Here is a 20,867-nt window from a genome sequence, read left to right as displayed (position 1 = left end):
AGCCAGCTATAGAACTTGGTAGGTACAAAACGGCATATTTTTCGGCGGTATATATCTTCGGTTCAAGAAGAGACAGGAGAACAGTAAATACACCAAATCAATAGCGTTAAGTTTTCAAATGGTGTCTAAGCTGTCAAATGGTGTCTAAGCTGGTGGCTGTCAGAATCAGACATACACACGGCTCAGTATAGCCGAAAAACTGAAAAACTAAACTTTGAAAATTTTGGTTTTCCGACAATTACTCAAAATTTCAACCTACGAATTACGCCAATAACTGAGCGATTGTAGAAGGACTCTAGACGAATCTAACGGTGTATACCTTATATCCGGGAAAATTCTAATTTTTAAGTTAAAGGCTTCATAAGTATGATCAAATCTATTTCTTATGGAAAAAACGGGTTTTCAAGCTCAATAATTTCTGTAATAGCTTCAGTTATCATACTTGACCTTGGATGCATAAGATACTACTTGTCAATACGTTTCAAACTCATGTTTAGTGAACAAAATCGGTTAAGCCGTTTAGAAGTTATTAAGCTACAAAAGTATAATCCAATTAACAATTATTCCCTAAATAGTTTATGTAGTTGTAGTGGTTACGATGCTAATTTGATCTGGCAACGGGCAATCCAAGTTCATTTACCGGCCATCTCAATATTTTTTTCAAGGTATTCCGAATATAAAAAAAATCTAGTGTACATTCGATGGACACTAGATCATTTGGGAGATAATGCGACAAAGGCGACCATTTATAAAGCTTAACGTGCAATCGAGAAACATTGCATTCAACTTTATACATTTAATTTATAAATAACTTTGAAAAACTCCTGATACAAGAATAAAAAACCGCTAAACGCCGTAAAAATGAGTGGCGCATACAATATTCCAGCTACAAAAGATCTGATGTGAATATTACGTGGCTCGAAAATGTATTTTCATTTTGATGCAAAACAAAATTCTAGTTTTATTTTAAAAGAATTTTTCATAATATTTGTTAAATTTGAAGTAAACGCGCCACAAAAGAGTTTCAAAATTTAAACTGTATCAAAGTTACTCTTTTGTGGCCCGTTTTACTTCAAATTTAGCAAATATTATGAAAAAATCTTTTAAAATAAAACTAGAATTTTGTTTTGCATCAAAATGAAAATACATTTTCGAGCCACGTAATATTCATATCAGATCTTTTGTAGCTGGAATATTGTATGCGCCACTCATTTTTACGGCGTTTAGCGGTTTCTTATTCTTGTATTATTTTACAATAGTATTTCAGTTCTCTGTGGCAGCGTTATTTCAATCAACGGTGATAGTTTATCGTTACAAACTTACGCAATAAAACAATATAACATATCCATAACAAATTTATTAAAGCAAGTGATATTGATTGATAAAACATTACTTATTCTTTTGACGGCAATTAGCTTTAATTATTCAGTCCTTGAATTGAAAAATTTTAACTGGCGTGTCTGTTGGCCAAAGAAATTTCGATTGAAGTGGTACAGGAAGCTCAACTATACGTGGACATACTGTTTCTAAAACAAAACATTTAAACATTTTTATTAATTTTGAAAAGGAATAATTTTCATTTTTTACTGGCAAATATAAAATTGAAATTAATAACTTTCGCCCAACCCACTGTTGAATGCATGTGATGTGATGTAATAATTATTAGTTGTCTTCGTTTCGCTTCAATTTGTTTGTTCCAAGTGAGTCGTGAAAGATAATGTATTTTTAGCGCCTGGAGCTAAATACAGTGGAACCTCGCTAAGCCGGAATAATCGGGACCGCGACCGATCCGGGTTATCGAAAATCCGGGTTACCCGGAGAACCTGGTAAAAATTAATAAAATGCATATAAATAATAAACAAATACACATTATAATTGCAAAAACATGAAATACATATGCACACTATGCACAGTACATCTGAATTACGTACAGTTATATACAGTGTTGTTTATTTCTTGGTAAAAACTCAGTCAAAGTGAATAAATGTTTGTTTTGTGTGATGAAGGGTTAGCCGGACTTCCAGGTTATCTGAGTCCGACTTATCGGGGTTCCACTGTATAGGCATATTGTTAATTATTAAGGGACGGCCAAAATGTCCTTTCAATCTGTACTCGTAAACCTAGCTAATTACATAATCAGCAAATGATGCGGTTGTGAATTTTTCTGTCATTGGGTTATCAGTTGTAAAATATAAAAAAAATCCAATTTGTTCTATAGGACTTTTATTAATAGCAGCAAAATTTTTTTAAATCTTATTGCAGTCCGTAAAAAAATCTATCCTTAGAAAATCTTGAAAACGTCAGATTAAGACAAGATAAGTTAAGTACATGAAGAACAATTTTATTTGTATTTCAAAAATTTGACGATGTGAGCGGGACGTAAGGAAATGTGTGAGTCACAAAGTTTCAAAGAAAAAAGCGAATATTTCGCGAAATCAACATCAGATCGAAAAACTGAAAAATACGTGTTCTATATTTTTCAAATATCTAGTGAATGATACCAGACACGACTCACCAAGGAGGAGGTGGGGGTAACTTTAAAATTTTAAATAGGAACCCCGCGATATTTTGCGAAATGAACATAAGATCGAAAAACTGAAAAATATGTGTTCAATATTGTTTAAAAATCTATCGAATGACATTAAAATCTTAAATAGGAACCCTCATTTTTTTATTAAAAATTTTGATTCCTTATACATAAGTCTTACCTCGCCTTACTAATCTACCCGCAATTGATTGATTGATTGATTGATACACGTTAGAGTATCTGCATATGCTCATCTCTGTGCAGCAACAGCAATTGCTAATGTAATGGGCATTAAGATCAGAACACGACGGGGTACTAATAACGGACAAACTGGTAACAGAATTGCACCCTGGGAAAAAAGACTGCTAGGGAAATTGAATTACTGCGTAGGGATATTGGCCTAGTCACAGAATATTTACGAGGAGTACCAAGTAGAAAAGTCATTAGGAGAGCTGAAGAAATAATGCGGATCACTGCAAGACACTCGAGATACGATCCAGAAAATAACACAGCCCAACAGTGTCTGGATACGTTAAAACAAAAACTCTCCGTCTATTCAGGGCGACTAAGGAGGTACAAAGTTAGTAACAACCGAAAATGTGACAATGCACTTTTTGAAAATTCCGAAAAGGCGCTCTACCGAAAACTCAATTCCACCGTAGAAAGTGTCGATAAGTCATACCCAAGCCAAGAAAAAATTTATGAGTTTTGGGGAAATCAACTTTCCACACCAGCTCCTTTTAACAACAATGCTGGCTGGATAGAAGATACGACGCAAAACTGTCACCACTACGTTACTGCTAACTACGAACCATTCACGACTGAAGAGGTCTCAAATGTCACCAAAGAGCTTGGAAATCTCCTGGACCAGACGGAGTTCAGAACTTCTGGCTTAAAAAGTTTTGGAGTATTCATGAGTGCTTATCAACATTAATTAATCATGTTATTTCTAATCCGCACGAAATACCGTCATTTCTAACTCAGGGAACCACTTATTTAATACCAAAGGATCAAAATAACACCCAAGATCCAGCAAAGTACCGCCCAATTACTTGTCTTCCGACTTTGTATAAATTGGTCACATTCTGTGTAACCCGACATATCTAACAACACTGTGCTCTAAACAATATCATAGAGCCTCAACATAAAGGATGCGCTAAGGGTTCCATGGGTTGCAAAGAACAACTTATCATCGACTCAGTCATTTCTAACCAGGCATTCACCAAAAAAGGAACCTCTTTACTGCCTTTATTGACTACAAAAAGGCCTTTGATTCAATACCGCATGAATGGCTTATAGATATATTGAGAATATACAAAGTCGATGATAACATAGTGACCTTTTTAACCTTCGGATGACCAAGCGGGGGAAATTGTGACCCCAGCGTATGTTTTTCTTTAATAAATTCAAAAGTATTTTCAATGTTAAACTCATTATTTTTTTATTTGACTTTAATATCATTCTAGATATCCTCATATTTTGAAATAAAAAAAATTCCCTATATTTTACGAATAAAAAATATATTCTGAAGTTGATGTTTAGTAAAATACCGTCTATTATGTGTAATTCCAAGTAGTTTTACGCTAATGACGTCGACTTTGCAAAGTAACAAGACACTTACTCAACATACACACTACACATGACATTAATACTCATGTTGTGCCTGGCTGAATGACATAAAGTCCATGCCATAAAAATAAAAAAAATAAAAAAATAAAAAAAAAACTTAATTTTTTTGTTAATTGTCATTTTTGACCTGGGGTCATTTTTCCCCCCGTTGGTCATCCGTGTAACAAAAAAAGGTTGGTCATCGGAAGGTTAAGGCACATAATAACAGATTGGAAGACTAAAATTCACCTCCAAATACCTGGTGAAAATAATATCGAAACGGAAAATATCGCAATCAACCGGGGCCTGTTTCAAGAAGACTCGTTGAGTCCATTGTGGTTCTGTTTAGCTTTGAACCCCCTTTCCCAGCTATTAAACTCCACTGACTCAGGTTTTAGCAATAAACTACTAAACCTACTGTGGTAGCGAAGCTCAATCATTTGTTGTATATGGATGATTTGAAATTAATGGCTTCCACTCGAGAACACCTAGAACAGATGCTAAAAACTGTAGAAACATTTTCTAATGATACTAGTATGCAGTTCGGCCTAGACAAGTGCCGTGTTTTGAATATAGTCAAAGGAAAGGTACAGCCCGGTGGATTCGATATGTAAAATGGCCAGAACATCGAGGCCATGGGCGAAAACGATACGTACAAATATCTTGGAGTGAAGTAGGCGCGGAAAATTGACCATAAGCAAATTAAAACCTGAGATAACTACTGAATTTATACGAAGGGTAAAACAGCTGCTTCGTTCACAGCTTAACAGTAAAAATTTGTTTAAGGCACTAAACACCTACGCTTGTTCCGCGCTTAGCTATTCATTTGGTATTGTTAAGTGGACAAAAACGGATATAGAAAATCTTCAGCGAAAAGTAAGAACACACCTCACAAAAGCACAAAAACACCACCCTAAAAGTGCAGTAGAACGAACGACATTACCACGGTATTTAGGAGGAAGAGGACTTATGGATATAGGTGAGCAATTAGATAAACAGATTGCTAATTTAAGGACTTATTTTCATGCAAGCTGAGACATCTACTCTACATCGCGCTATTTGCGCAGTAGATGACACAACACCGATCAAACTAAGGGAACCAGAAATGCGCATAAACCACCTCACTAAAAACGAAAAAATGCGCACCTGGGTGGGTAAACCTCTGCACGGGCGACATCCCAATGAGGTCAGCCAAGACTATATCGACAATGCAGCGTCGAACTATTGGTTGACATTAGGAAAGATGTTCCCTGAAACGGAGGGTTCATTACTGGCCATTCAGGATCAGGTTATACCAACCAGAAATTACCTGAAATATATCGTCAAAGACCCTCAGGTTCAAAACGACAGATGCCGATATGGATGTCAAGCACAAGAAACCATCCAACACCTTATAGGGGGCTGCCAGGCATTTGCTGCAACTGAATACAAGGAACGGCATGACGCAGTGGGAAAAATTCTTCATCAAGAGATAGCTATCAAGCTGACACTTCTCCAAACGGACCATCTCCCATATTATCAATACGTCTCTGAAAGTATGCTTAAGGAATGCAACTACAAGCCATACTGGGACCGCACTGTGCTCACAGACCAAACAGTGGCACATAATAGACCAGATCTCGTACTAGTTAATAAAGTAACAAGACAAACAACACTAATTGATGTGGCGATACCTAACAACAATAATCTACGTAGCAAATTTACTGAAAAGATCGCCAAGTACAGAGATCTGGAAATTCAAATACGAAGACAATGGAGAATGCAAAGTACCCAGACGATACCTATTATTATGTCTACCACTGGAGTCATTCCGAAGAACCTCCTCGAAAGCATAAAAAGGCTGGGTCTAAATGAACATCTTTACAAGACCATGCAGAAAGCTGTACTACTCGCAACGGCCAGATGTGTAAGAAAATTCTTGGGAGATACACCTGCATACCAAGTCACCTAGGGCTCGATAACACGGAAAGAGTCCCACCAGAAGCTCAATCCTTTTGATACCGTAGGTATCTGAGTCAATTTTCCCCTTAGAGGGAGTGTGAGCCGTACGGCTAAATCTGGAGTTTATTTGTAGCAATTAGTACATAATAATAAACCCAATAATAAACCTGACGCGCTCGAGTAACTGCAAAAATCCCCGCTTGGGCTCCCCTAGCAAAATGTCAACGTAAACTTCCACGTGAGTTACTGGTCCGCAGACATGTTCTCCATCGGACCTCAGGTAGCAACTGATTTCAGTTGATCCTTGATCCAAAGCTTCAGAGACATTTTCCCATTTTGCTTTTTGGAAGTTGAACCTTCTCTTTAAAGGAAAATTTTTGTTAGATTACTGCGTTAAAAAGGTAAGTTATTGGCCTGTATTGTGTTTTTGGGAGGGAGCTTTGTCACCTGATGTGTAATCCTGTCGCTGACAAACATATTGTCCGAGTTATAATCTCCGAGCCATCTTTTACTATTGGGAGACGCGGACTTGTTTTTATTGCACATTGTATTAGTATTAGTTGTAACATTAGTATTAGTTTTTATTGTATTAGTTGTAACATTGTATAGTTCTTCGCTATTGGAATCCTTCTCGTTATGATCCCAAGCGACACTGTGGTATAGATAAAGTCACCCAGTACGAATTTTATTGGCTATGAGTGAAAGTTGTCCGTTCCGCGAAGGAACACCAGCATCGACCTATTTACAAAATTGTGAACCTAATAAATACGAACATGGATTAACAAAAAATCTATTAAAAAAAAAGAGATTGTGCAAATCTAGGTAGTTATTTTTAATAAATATTTACTTATTTTGTATATCATTTATTTTTATTATTCCTTTATGTTCACATATTTGTTCTTCTTTAGCAATTATTCATCTTTATTCATTTTCAGTACATTATTCTTATCTTAATATTTACCTTTTCTAGTCATAATCATTATCTACTTTGAGCTACCGTCTTCGACAGGCATGCAAGTGAGCCGTATCCATCCTTGAGTGTCAAGTTGTCGTTCTCTTGCATCTCTTGCTAGCCAACTCCATTCAGTTTGCCTCTGTCTCTTCATACTTCTACTTCTATCCCTTTTAATTCCCCTTTCCTCAACTTCATCATCTTATCATTATCCCCCCATACAAGTACTACTGCAACAAGTAGTATTTTCCTACTTCGGCTCCTCAACGTAGAAGCCACCTCACTCTCTTCATTTTTGTTCCAATAGCTTACATTAAGCTCTGTTCTTTTTCTACTTCTGTTGGAGTTTATCACTCTCTTTACATTCACTCCAACAGAAGTTCTTCTTTTCTTGTTTCATTAGCATAATATTAAAATATTTTAAACATCCATGCTTTAGTTGGCATTTTTAACCGATGTTTCCTTAACGGACCATTTATACAGGGCTTTGACCCACATATTTTTTTTAAACTATATCTTGGTGGTTAGCATGTAAACTTCCCGTGAGTATAACCGACAGTTTTTTTAACCGTAGTCAAAATTTCAATACCTTTGCATTATTTTATCAGGTTATATTCATTTTAGGTAAGCACTGATGATGACTGGTAAACCAGTCGAAAACTAGTTATGTGATTGTGATATAGCCCTTTTTAGGGATTTTAAATATATACCTACCTTTTATAAAGGATTTACTGTTTTTTGTATTACATGGTATACAGCCAACTACAGGAAAACTTTTTCCTTGTGGATTTTAAAAAAATCTATTCTTCTTTTTGCATCATAACCCTGGATGAGTCTTTCCCTGTCTGGCTATGTCCTTCCATTTAGATCTCTCTTGTGCCCTCCTCCTCCATTGTTTTCTATTCATGGTTTTCAGGTCGTCGTCCACATCATCCAACAATCTCGCTCTGGGCCTTCCTTATCATGTCCATTTTTCTTTGCTGTTCGCCGTTGTAAGATCCGTCTATTTGTTTCATTAGCCATTGTATTCTCAATAATTGAGTTTTACAAGGAGGGGTTATTAGCCCTTCGCTCAATCCCTATTCAACGGAGGACCAAACCTCCTTGCTTCGTCAGCCCTGACTCCATCTTCCACGGTGGTGGGTTACCTAATCTCCAGGGGGGGGGTTTCTCAGCTTACCAGTGTGTACCAACTGGGAGGTGAAGAAAGGAATTGAGTAGGAGAGGCTTAGTGACGCCAACAGGATACGGCATCATGTATTGCGCTTCACTACCTCTTTACACAACAATCAAACACTACACCACAAAAAGTCTATTATCCAGTAATTCAAAAAATTTATAAGAAAGTCCAGGTCCTATCTAATAAATTAGATTGCCGGTAAAGAAAATAGGGAAATACTACAATAATTATTAAAAGGAAACTATCATTACTTACTTGTTAACATTAAAAACTCTTCCAAAGTTTCTGAGTTTCTTTCCGTGCAAGCAAAAATGAATTCTTCTACCCCACAATATTCCTTGAGACATTTCATAGCGTTAATTAACGATTGAAAGAGATCATTGTCATAGATAATATCGGCTGCTATAACTTTTTCTATAACTCCGAGATCTTTGCATATACTGGGCGTAACATTTTCCCATGGTAAATTTAAGATAGATATAGTGGAAGTGTCAGTATTGCTATAAACGCAGCTAAAATATAGTTATATAATATAGTTATTATGTCATATTTCGAGTAAAACCACAATAAGTAATATGAAATAAATCTTTCTAAGAATTCTAATGAAAATACTAGTTATTTTATCGATTCAGATATAAGCCATACGGCTATACCGTGAAAATTCACCCATCGCTGGTACCTACAGCATAAAATGGATTGAGCTCTCTTTCATAAGCAATATGACTTTTTCTTTTTTATCTAGCCCTTTGAGACTTTATTGATTATTATGATTATCATTGACAACAGAGAAATAGAATGGAGAAAATCTAGAGATGAAGAGAAAAAACTTAATTATATACGGTCTTGAAGAAACAGAAAATGAAGATACCCAAATGTTGTCAAACAAAGTGCAGGAAGTCATGAACAAAATGGAAGTACATTGCAGAGCAGACCAAGAGACAAAAGAAATTAGAAGATTAGGCGGTAAAACTAACAACTCGGAAAGACCGGTCCTTGTTGAGCTAACAAGTGGAAGTAAAAAAATGAAAATCCTAAAGGCAAGCGGTAAATTAAAAGGAACAAAATGGTTTCTAAATGAGGATTACCCAAAAACCATCTTGGAACAAAGAAAAATACTTTTAAAGCACATGAAAGAAGCAAGAACAAAAGGATATAATGCGAAGATTAAATATGACAAGCTAATAATAAACGGAGATGAATACGGAATAGAAGAAGTCAAAACATGGCCAACGGATGAACAAAGAAAGGAAAATATTACAGAAACTCCCATAGATAAAACTAGAGCCAGAACAATGAGTGATAGATCTCCACACAGCGAAAATGACCAAAGAGAAAAAATGATGAAAGTAACCCATCCAGCAAAAAACTAAGATTAAAACCAGAACAACATACGGAGACAACATCGCGCGAAATGGATATGAGTATGGTTTTGCAAACAGACAAGGTGGGGAGAAATAGGGTAAATAGCAAGAAAAAAGAAAAAGAAACAAAACTTGGAAATCAATAGAAGGATAAATTGATACAAGGGAAAACATATTTATAGGTTGTTGGAATGTACGAACAATGGTGGAAATAAGTAAAGCACATCAGATAGCAACAGAAATGGGTAGATACAACATAAGCATAATAGGGATCAGTGAAACTAGATGGAATGGGTCAGGACGAATCCAATTACAGTGTGGAACTACTGTCATCTATTCTGGCAAAGATATAAACTCAGACAAAGAAAAAGGGGTAGCATTAATGTTAAATAAAGCATCAGCCCAAGCATTGGTGGAGTGGGAGAATGTCTCTGAGAGAATTATATGGGGAAGATTTCAAAGCAAATTTAGAAACTTAATAATAATTAATGTGTATGCTCCAACAAATCAACAAGAAGATGAAACAAAGGAAGAGTTCTACGACCAGATGTATATGTTGCTAGCAAAAATACAAAAAAACATATAAACGGGATATAAAAATCGTTTTGGGGGATTGGAACGCCAAAGTAGGATCTAATAATAATGGAAACGAACATGTAATGGGGATTCATGGCATGGGAGAAAGGAATGACAATGGCACGAGATTAATAGAACTTTGCTCGACAAACGATATGATGATTGGGGGAACATTATTCCAACATAAAGATATCCATAAAACAACATGGACGTCACCAGGAGGAAAATTTAAGAACCAAATTGACCACATTCTCATTGAAAAGAAGTGGAAAAATTCGTTACAAGATGTGAGAGCAGTGAGAGGAGCCGACTGTGCATCAGACCACGAATTAGTGAGAGCAAAAATAAAAATTAGCCTCAAGGCTAATTATAAATCAAACAAAAAACATAGAAAATTCAATACAAATAAATTAAGAGACTCTAGCATAACAAACAAATACCAACAAACGTTGGAGAGGCATGTGGGGAACTTGGAACAAGTAGGAAAATCTAGCATTGAAGGTATATGGGAAATATATAAAAACGCGTACATGGAAGCAGGGAAAGAGATATTAGGGTGCAAGGAGAAAGCTGATTAACCATGGGTAACGCTGGACACTAAAACAAAAATCAAGGAAAGAAGAGCAATCAAAACTGAATTGATCAAAACAACAAACCCGATAAAACAAAAAGAAATGCAGGAAAAATACACAGAAAAATATAAAGAAGTTAAAAAACAAGCCAGAACAGATAAAAGGCTGTATATGGAACAAATGGCAGAAAAAGCAGAGGAAGCAGCGATAATACATGACACAAGGACACTTTACTCAATAACCAAAGAAATTAAAGGGGGCAAGAGCCAGCAAAGAACGAAACTAATGGGGAAAGAAGGAGAAACACTCACAACTCAAAAAGAAATTGCCCAAAGATGGACACAATTCTTCGCAGAACTCTATGAAGAAGGCATTGAATCACAAATAGAGATGGAAGAAACAGAGAGAAACGAAACATTAATCATAAGAAACGACGAATTTACGAAGGACGAAATAAGGTATGCTATAAACCTTTTAAAAAACGACAAAGCGGCTGGTGTTGATGGAATTCCCGCAGAACTGATAAAATCACACTTAAACTTCTCAGTGGATATGTACTACTTACTATTTAAAAAAATTTGGATCGAGGAAAAGATACCAAAGGATTGGGGTGAAGGAGTTATAATAAAGCTGCCAAAGAAAGGAAATCTCACACTATGCGAAAACTGGAGACCAATCACTCTTCTCACTGTAGCTACCAAAATAATGGCCAGAATAATATTGGAGAGAATTAAAGATCCCATAAATGAAAAATTAAGAATTAACCAAATAGGATTCAGACCGAACAGTTGCTGTATTGACCATATAAATACCCTAATAATCATCCTGGAACAATCAGCGGAAATGAATCAGGAAGTTTATATCAACTTTGTAGACTTCGAAAAAGCGTTTGATTCAATAAATCGTAATATGATGTGGAGGATATTAAAACTCTATGAAATACCAGACAAATATATAAGAGTAATAAGGCTTTTCTACGACGAATGTTTTGCCAGAGTTGAACATGAAGGGGAACTATCCCAACAAATAAGCATCAAAAAAGGAGTAAGACAGGGCTGTGTCTTGTCACCGACATTGTTTATAATAGTCATAGATTGGATAATGAAACAAACTGATGATAAAAAACAGGTATACAATGGTCACCATTTACAAAACTAGAGGATCTAGAGTTCGCTGACGACATATGTCTCATAACATCAAACAGACAACACATGCAAAACAAAATCACCAGATTGAACAACACAGCAAAAACAACCGGCTTAAAAATAAATCCCAAAAAAACGAAAATACTATCAAATTGGTAAACGAACGGAAACAATATATATTTGGAAGGGAAACAAATAGAAGAAGTAAAAGATTTCTGTTATTTGGACAGTCTGCTAAACACAACAGGAGGCACAGAAAAGGACATAACACAAAGAATAAGCTTCGCACAAAACGCTTTCAACTCTTTGCGCAAGATATGGGCCTCGATAAACATCAGCAGAAGAACAAAGCTACGATTATTTGAAACTAATGTAAAGTCTGTCCTGTTATATGGAGCAGAAACATGGAAACACCATAAAAAATTCTTTCAGAAAATACAATCCTTCTTAACAGGTGCCTACGTATTATACTGAGAATATTTTGGCCAAACAAAATTACTAATGACGAATTGTGGAGAATAACAAATGAAGAAAGGATAGAACATACAATAAAAAAACGGAAATGGAAGTGGATAGGACACACCTTACGAAAACCAGCAACAAATATTGCTAGACAAGCTCTACATTACAATGCTCAAGGCAAAAAAAGAATGGGTAGACCATCTTATACGTGGAAAAGAACAATAGAGAAAGAACTCAAAGAAAATAATTTAACATGGAACGATGCAAAAAAGATAGCAAAAAACAGAAGAGAATGGAGAAAACTAGTAAACAAAATTGGACGGAACTCAACAGATGATGCGTGGGACTAGCAACCTCACCATCATTCCTCATGCTACTTGAAACACCGCAAGGTGCCCTTTGCTCCACTTGGAGATGTATGATTATGATGATGATTATTATTTAACTTAACGATTTTTGGTGTGTATTGAGTAAGACGGGTTACATCTGGTACATAGATGAGTCTAAAACTGCAAAAGGGTCAGGATTCTACAGTAGTTGTGAATGTTGGATGATAGAGGAAACTCTGCCGAGAAAGATCTGCTGCATTTCAAAAAATGGCTAAGTTATTCAAATGTTATGATTTATCAATACCCATAAAAATCAGGTTACTACGATGTTATATCTTTCCTATACTGTTGTACGAAGTTGAGTCGTGGACTCTCACAGATGCAACTTGCAAGAAAATTAAGGCTTTCGAAATATGGCTTTATCGTCGAATTCTGAAGATATCTCATACCGACCACTTACGCACCAGGGTGTTTTGTTATATATACTAAGAATTTTCACAGTTTTCACTGTATTCCTTCACTCAACCGTTCTCTCCAGCACTTTCTGTCTTACCAGTCCCCTTCCTGTAGATTTCTTCTCTCCATTGCTTCATCTATTTCATCTCTGAAGGATCTTCGGGGTCTGCCTCTCTTCCTTTCTCCTATCGGGCTCCACTCTGTTATTCGGTTTATCCACCGATTTTGGTCTGCTCTTCTGACATGTCCGTACCAGGTTAATCTCTTCTGTTCGATGTAGTCTATTATGTCTGAGTTCACTCTCATTCTTCTCTTAATCTCTATGTTATTTATTCTATCTCTCCTTGTTCCTCTGCAGCTTCTCCTTAGAAATTCCATCTCTGTCGCTCTTATTTTATTTTTGGTTTTCTTATTTATTGTCCAATTTTCACACCCAAAAGTGAGGATACTTCTTGTCATGGTATTATATATTCTTCTTTTTGTATTTATGCTGATGTTCTTATCCCACAGTATCGGGTTCAATTTTCGTATGCAGTCTCTTGTTTGTCCTAGTCTATTTTTTATATCTTCCTCAGTTGTTCCTTTGTTTGATATTATAAAACCTAAATACTTGTACTTATCTGTTCCTCTGATTTGTTTACCTTCGTCTATTTCCAGTTGTTTTATTTCTATATTCTCCGATTCTCCGTTGTTAGGTATTCAGTTTTCTTTAGGTTTATTTCCATCCCATTCTTTGTATATTCCTGTTCCAGTTTCCTCATCATAAAACTGAGGTCATCTTCGTCTTGTGCGATCACTATTTGGTCGTCAGTAAAACTTAGGGTATATAGATACTCATTCCTTACTAGTATACTCATTCCTTCGCACTTTCTTTTCCATGGTTTCAGGGTCTTTTCCAGGAATATTTTGAATAGGGTAGGGGATGTGAAGCAGCCCTGTAGTAGTCCCTTTGTCGTCTTAAATGGGCAGCATATTCGATTGCCCATTTTGATAGCTACTGTGTTATTTTTGTAGAGTGCCTTTACTGCTTTTATTAATCTTCGTGGGATTTCGATGTCTTCCATTGCTTCCCATATCTTGGTTCTAGGTATCAAGTCATACGCCTTCTCAAGATCTACAAATGCCAGATCGACGGATCTATTTTTGGCCATTCGTTTTTCTACTAGCTGTTCGACAGTGTAGATGTGATCCAAGCATGCTTTCCCCTCTGTGAATCCTGCCTGGTCTTCTCCAATTTTATCCTGTATATATATTTCTAATTTTTCCTTTATGGTCTTTTCATACAGTCTGCCTATAGATGATATTATGCTGATCCCTCGATAGTTTTCGCAGTTTTTTTCTATTTCCTTTCTTATATATTGATGTCATATATGCTTGAGTCCATTCTGCCGGTAAGTCTTCTCCATTCAGTGCTCTCTCAAACATTTTGTGTATCATGCGGAATAGCTTTTCCGATCCGTTCTTTATCAATTCATTTGGTATTCCGCCGGGGCCTTCTGCTTTTTTGTTCTTTAGTGTTTTGATCGTTCTTTTTACCTCAGCTAGGCTTAATTCGATTTCGTCATGTGTATAGATTTCTATTCCGTCTCTTTCTACTTCTTTGAATTTGGGGCGACTTTCGGTTAGCAATTTTTTATAGTATTCTTGCCACTCGTTTTCTTTGATTTGCCCGGTCTTGACCTTTTCTGTCTTATTTCTTTGGAGTGACTTTAAGATACGCCATGACTCTGAATTTCTCGTTCCTCCTATGTGTTGTTCTATTTCTGTGCATGTTTTTTCCCATCTTTCATTTTTTTCTTTTGCTACTTTTCTTTTTACTTCTTTATTTTTTCCCTGTAGAGTTCCAAGTCCTCATAGTTTTTTGTGTTCAGGTATTTTACATGGAGTTCCTTCTTCTCTTTTATGTATTTCAGTGTGTCTTCATTTAATTTTGTATTTTGGTGGGTGTATTTTTGGTCTTTTTCTCCAAGAGCTTCTAGGGCTGCTGTCTTTATGCAGATTTTTATGTGTTCGTAAGTCTATTCTAATGATTCATACCTAAACTCTTCTAGCTTTTGGTCCAATCTTCGTTTGTATAAGTCTTTTATGGAGTCTTCTTCTAATAAGTTTATGTTGAATTTCTTTTCTTTTATTGAGCACACATTGACAGGTATTGCCGGAGTCGTAGATTCGTCAGTATCTCCCAAGGTCGGTTTCTGTTGGGTCCATATAAAGGGGAATTCCATCCGAGTGATTACTAGTTTGTGATCTGTGCCGCATTCTGCGCCTCGTTTTACTCTCACATCCTTTATTTTTATAGAGCTTTCTTGGTTTACTATAACATAATCAATAATAGACCTCAATTTTCTTGTTTCTTGTGTCCATGTGTATTTGTCTATGTCTTTATGTTTATAGAATCCGTTTGTGATCTTTAAATGGTTTATTTCGCATAGTTCAATCACTCTCTCTCCGTTATTGTTTACTACATCTTCTTCAAATCTACCTACTGTTCTGTCGTTTTCTTTTCTTCCCGTTCTTCCATTCAGGTCACCGGCAATAATTATTTCGTGATTCTTCTTTCTTTTTTCGATTTCTTCTTGCAGTTGTTCTATGAATTGTTCTTTTTTTGGAAATAAGCTGTTTTCTGTTGGACCGTATACCGCTAGTAAGATAATTTGTCTTCCGTATATCTTTAGGTTAAGTTTGGCAATTCTTTCATTTATTGGTTCCCAGTTTTCGATGGCATGTTCCCATTTCTTTTTTAGTATAATTGCAACTCCTGCTTTTGCCCTTTCTTGCTTGTCTATTCCGCTCCAACAGTGAATGACTGCTCCTATTTTCTCGGTACCGTTTCCTTTCTTTTTCGTCGCGGTCGTTATCATTATATCCAGATTCATTCTTTGGAACTCCGCTATTACCACTCTATCCTTTGTTCGCCATCCTTGTAAGTTCCATGTGCCTAGTGCGAGTTTTCTCTGGCTTGTTTTCTTGTTGTTTGATTGAGTTTTGAAGCTGGACTTCTATCGCCTAAAGCAAAACTGCCCCCCCCCGTAACCTATGAGGCCCCCTCCTTCAGAGGTGTGGATTACCACCCGGGGATTAATCTTTGTTTTTTTTCATTTTGCCCTTTGTTTTTTCAGCCCTTGAGGTTTTTATGTGTGCCCGGTTGCTAACGCTTGACGCCACAACCCCCTTTTGGAGAACCTAATATTCAGCCGCGCACTCTGGGTCAGACGCTGTTCGTAGCCTTCCACTCTGGATCCGCCGCTACTGTTGCTAGTTTTGGTCCGCTCCGAGTATTTCATTTCCTCGGTACCACCCATATCTGGTGGGCATTTCCCTATCCGCCACCTGGTACGCGCCTGGTAGGGGACTAGCAACCCCCTCAGGTGTTTTGTTGAGAATACAAAAAGAAAAAGGGCTGTTAACCACAATAAAAACAGCCAAAATCAAATATCTCGGTCACATCATGAGGAACAGCAAAAGATATAGACTGCTGAAACTAATCTTGCAGGGAAAAACAGAAGGAAAACGGAGACCACGAAAGCAAAGGATTTTCTTGCCAAAAAAATCTATGTACGTGGTTCAACAAAACAACTACAAACATTTTCAGAGCAACATTGTGCAAAGTACAGATTGCAATAATGGCCGCCATCATCCGAAACGGATAGACACTACAAGAAGAAGCAGAAGAAGGTGGATGAGCACGCATTTCTGTTCCATTAGAAGAATATACCTCTATATTCGAAATAAAAATTTAAAGACCAGTAGGTTTCATATGCATATACCTACGTTAAATACCACTTTGAAGGAAAAAGCATAAGCCAGACAGTGAAAACAGAATAAGGAAAATTCACTTTCAGTGCAGGCCCTGGAAGTACTTGAGTATGTAAAACCTGAGGACCAGCAACTATGTTCGGATTCTTTTACCTGAGACCTTGAACAATGAAAAACTGAATCTTGGCCGAAAGTGCGATGGTGCCTTGTTACTGACTTCCACCCCCCCCCCCCCCCCCCGATGTTATGGGCAGATAAAAAGCGAGTTTTCGCAAAAAATACTTTTTTGTATTTTTTGGGTCATTCTAAGCAAAAAATGTTCTTACAAGTTTTTTCGTAAAATGCATAGTTTTCGAGATAAACGCGGTTAAACTTAAAAAAAAATCGAAAATTGCAATTTGTGAACCCGAATACCTTTTGATTAAAAAATAAAATCGCAATTCTGCTTGCAGCATTTGAAAGTTCAAGTCAAATTATACCGGTTTTGGTTATTTACATTGCTAAAAATTAATTTTTTTTATTGTTAAACAAAGCAATAAACAAACAGTGTTTGAGGGTTTTGTCGCATGTCCGCACCGCGCCAAGGATTAAAACCGAACGGAACCGACCATGGAACCGACCAAATAGGACATCCTTGGCGCGGTGCGGACATGCGACAAAACCCTCAAACACTGTTTGTTTATAGCTTTGTTTAACAACAAAAAATAGTTATTTTCCTAACTAGTGCGGAAAGTGATACTTTCATGCACGAGACTGCCGTTGACCCGAACGACGCGATAGCGGAGTTCGGGTAAGCAGTCGAGGGCGGGGAAGACACTTTCTGTATGAGTTAGGAACAATATTTTCTCTAGGGCCGTACGTTTGGAAAAAAAGCCACAAAATAGAGTGATAGTTCTTTTCATGAGCATTTTTCAGTGCGTCACAAATGATAGAAAAAAAGGTTAGTTCGTGATAAATACACATTTATGACATTTATTCTAATATGACATTTTAGTTAAATCTGACAGTTGTCACATTTTATTTGCAATTTGGTATAAAAACAAATAAATTGTGTTTATTGCACATTTCCCGCACGACGTGCGGGAAAGTGCAACTTTCGGAAACGAAATGCGTGCGTGAAAGTGGCTCTTTTAGCACGGCCGTAGAAAAATAAATTTTTAGCAATACATTAATCAAAACCGGTATAATTTGCCTTGAACTTTCAAATGCTGCAAGCAGAATTGCGATTTTATTTTTTAATCAAAAGTTATTCGTAATCAAACAAGCTGAAAACGAGCATTATCGTAACGAAAACTCTCTTTATTTACGTATTTTAATTCATAATATTATGGAAAATTGCTATTATAAAAAGTTGTTTAGCATTAAAAATTATGTTTTAATATGCAATTATATCATTCTAATTTAAATGTTATGAACTATAAAGGTACTTTACTCTTGATCGAAATTCGTATTTTTTATATACCTTGTATAAAATTAATAAAATTTTATATATGATGGTTGCATCATAAATCTTAGACCATGAAGAGCTTTTTATGAAGAATAACTTTTCTTCGTCAAATTAAAAATAAAAGAGTTATAAATGAAAATGTTGGTATCTATCATTTGAGAAAAATCTTCAAATATTTTTTCCATTAGAAGATAATTGCACATATCAGACCATAATTTTTTATTCCAAACAATATTTCATATAGTCGGTTCGCTAAACTCAGACACAACTTGTTAGTGATTTTAGTCAGTAATTTTGCCAATTTGGCACAAAAATATAATTACTAAATAGTTAATAATTACTAAATACTTAGAGTAATTTTGGGCAAAATTGGCAAAAAACAAAAAAAAATTACCTACTAAAATCACTAGCCAGTTGTGCCTGAGTTTAGAGAACCGACTATAATAACAATTTTCATTTCATAACAAATGGAACAGTCTATTTATCATTAGGGGAGGCCGTCTGACTCCCATTAAAGGGGAGGCCGTATACTCGTATAAACCTTTTCAAAGTTAATAATAAATTATTGCTTTTAAAATATACTCAAATTGTATTTTATATAATTAAATTCACTATCAAATGTCATTGATATTTTATTAATAGCTCATTTAAAATTTAGTTTGACATTCACGAAGTGTCAAACTCAAATGTAAATATGCTTTGCTTAACAAATTCAGATTAAAAAAGTAGCCTACTTACTAGGAACGATTTCAGCTGACGTTTAGTGTGTCGGCAGAAAATAAAAGGATTGTGACGTCACATTTTATACTTTGAGGTCGATTATCTCGAAGACGGTTAGAGATATCGAAATGCCGTTTTCAGATTTGGATTTAGAAGACAAAACTACATAAGAATCCATCGATAAATCTGCTCTAAATATTGCAGGAGCGGCAACGCAATAACACACAGACTTTGCGAATTTATAAACGAAAAGGTTACCTTCGGCCAAGATTCAGTTTCTCATTGTTGAAGGTCTCAGGTAAAAGAATCCGAACATAGTTGCCGGTCCTCAGGTTTTGCATACTCAAGTACTTCCAGGGCCTGGTCTAAACGACATGAAAATTAAGTGAAAAATTGGCATTTATTTCAGCAGTAAAAATGACGCCAAATTATACACAAGTAGTTATTGGAAACACTGTGAAGTATTTATCGACTTTAAAAGCGCCTTCGATATGTTAAAGAGAGAGAAGCTGATGAAAACCTTAAAGGAAGTACAGATACCAAAAAAGTAAGAAAACTGTAAAAGAAGTAAAAGAAGTAAAAATGCATTAGAAAAAACAAATGCAAGGGAAGTTTCAAGAAGAAATAATAGGGAAGTGTAACACGAACCAAGGAGGGACCTATCTCCCCTACACGGTTTAACCTAGTATTTGAGAAAAAACTTTACAAAAATAGGCCTGGATCCTGCGTACCAAAAAAAAGTTTATTAATAGCAAGCTGAAAATTTTTTAATAGCTTAGCGGTGTCTAGTCGGACAAACGTTGATGTATGAGAAAACTGGAACAGAGAAAGTTTTAATTGTGAAACCTGATTTTAATTGTGGAACTTTGCCCTTTATGATTGTGAAAACTGGCAGGTTGTTTTTAAGGTTATTCAATAGCAAAGTTTATATTATGAAAAAATGTTTGGCCCAAAAATATGTTGGGCATTTTAATAAGTATGACACGTAGAACATTTCAAATGACAGAAATTATGTTGGTGATAATGATAAATAGCAGTCTGATTTTTGCATGAGAGTTTAATGAAAGGGTATCAAATCTATTGAAAGTTCTGTCCGACAAAATACATGAGACGTTTTCGTAGTCTGACGTTCGAAACGTGTAACCTGTTCCACAATTAAAACTTCTCCTGTTCCAGTGTTCCCGTCCATCAAAGTTTGTTCGACTAGACACCGTTAATCTATTACCAAATTTCGCTTGCTGTTAATAAATAAACTGTTTTTTGGTACGCGGGATCCAAGCCTAAAATATGAACAATATGAATAGATTTATAGATCTGAGTTATTTGCGAGTGAAGATGTTCATTTTTCAACAAAAAAAAAACACGTTTATAGACGGTTTTTTGTAAATAATTCAAAAAGTATGTTTTTTTTTCGAAAAAAATGTTCTTAACAAAAATGTAGCTTGTAAAGAAAAAAAAAATGGTTCGAAACGAAAAAAGTCGCGAGAGATAATACCAAAGTACCCCGCACAAACCTTATGGAAATTAGGTGCCAATGGATTTCGTTCATACTTTGGGAAAATACTCTTTGAAGCATCCTGATAAAAAGTTCTCATGGGCACAACTCAATCGTATAAAGGGTTTTCAAGATATAGAGGCACAAACTCGGAAAATTATAAGATTTACTGGGTATTCCAATTCCGCGAGTTACTGGTTATCAGGCAACATGTAGAAGATTGGATCAAAGAAAAGTACTAGTAGTCTAGGATTTTTTCCTGGCTATCCCATGGCGACCTCTACTTTGACCATGACCTTTAACGGACGTCATCTTTTAGAGTTTCGATGGTTTTTGGCAT

General features: G+C 36.0%; 1 protein-coding gene across 1 annotated transcript in view; it reads right to left on the bottom strand.

The window, feature by feature from the left end:
- Positions 1 to 1,342: 1,342 nt before the first annotated feature.
- Positions 1,343 to 20,867, bottom strand: part of LOC126879614 (protein-lysine N-methyltransferase EEF2KMT) — a 32,049-nt gene continuing 12,524 nt past the window's right edge. Inside the window, exons 4-5 of the mRNA XM_050642784.1 lie at positions 8,464 to 8,720; positions 1,343 to 1,526 (exon numbers count right to left, since the gene is read on the bottom strand). Of these exons, the coding sequence (XP_050498741.1) occupies positions 1,426 to 1,526; positions 8,464 to 8,720 (358 nt within the window). The 3' untranslated portion in view covers positions 1,343 to 1,425. The remainder of the gene's footprint in view (positions 1,527 to 8,463; positions 8,721 to 20,867) is intronic.

Source organism: Diabrotica virgifera, chromosome 2 (assembly GCF_917563875.1).
Source record: "Diabrotica virgifera virgifera chromosome 2, PGI_DIABVI_V3a".
In the NCBI taxonomy this organism is placed as follows: domain Eukaryota; kingdom Metazoa; phylum Arthropoda; class Insecta; order Coleoptera; family Chrysomelidae; genus Diabrotica; species Diabrotica virgifera.
The sequence above is the reverse complement of the archived record's forward strand: the minus strand, read 5'-3'. Positions and strand labels throughout refer to the sequence as shown.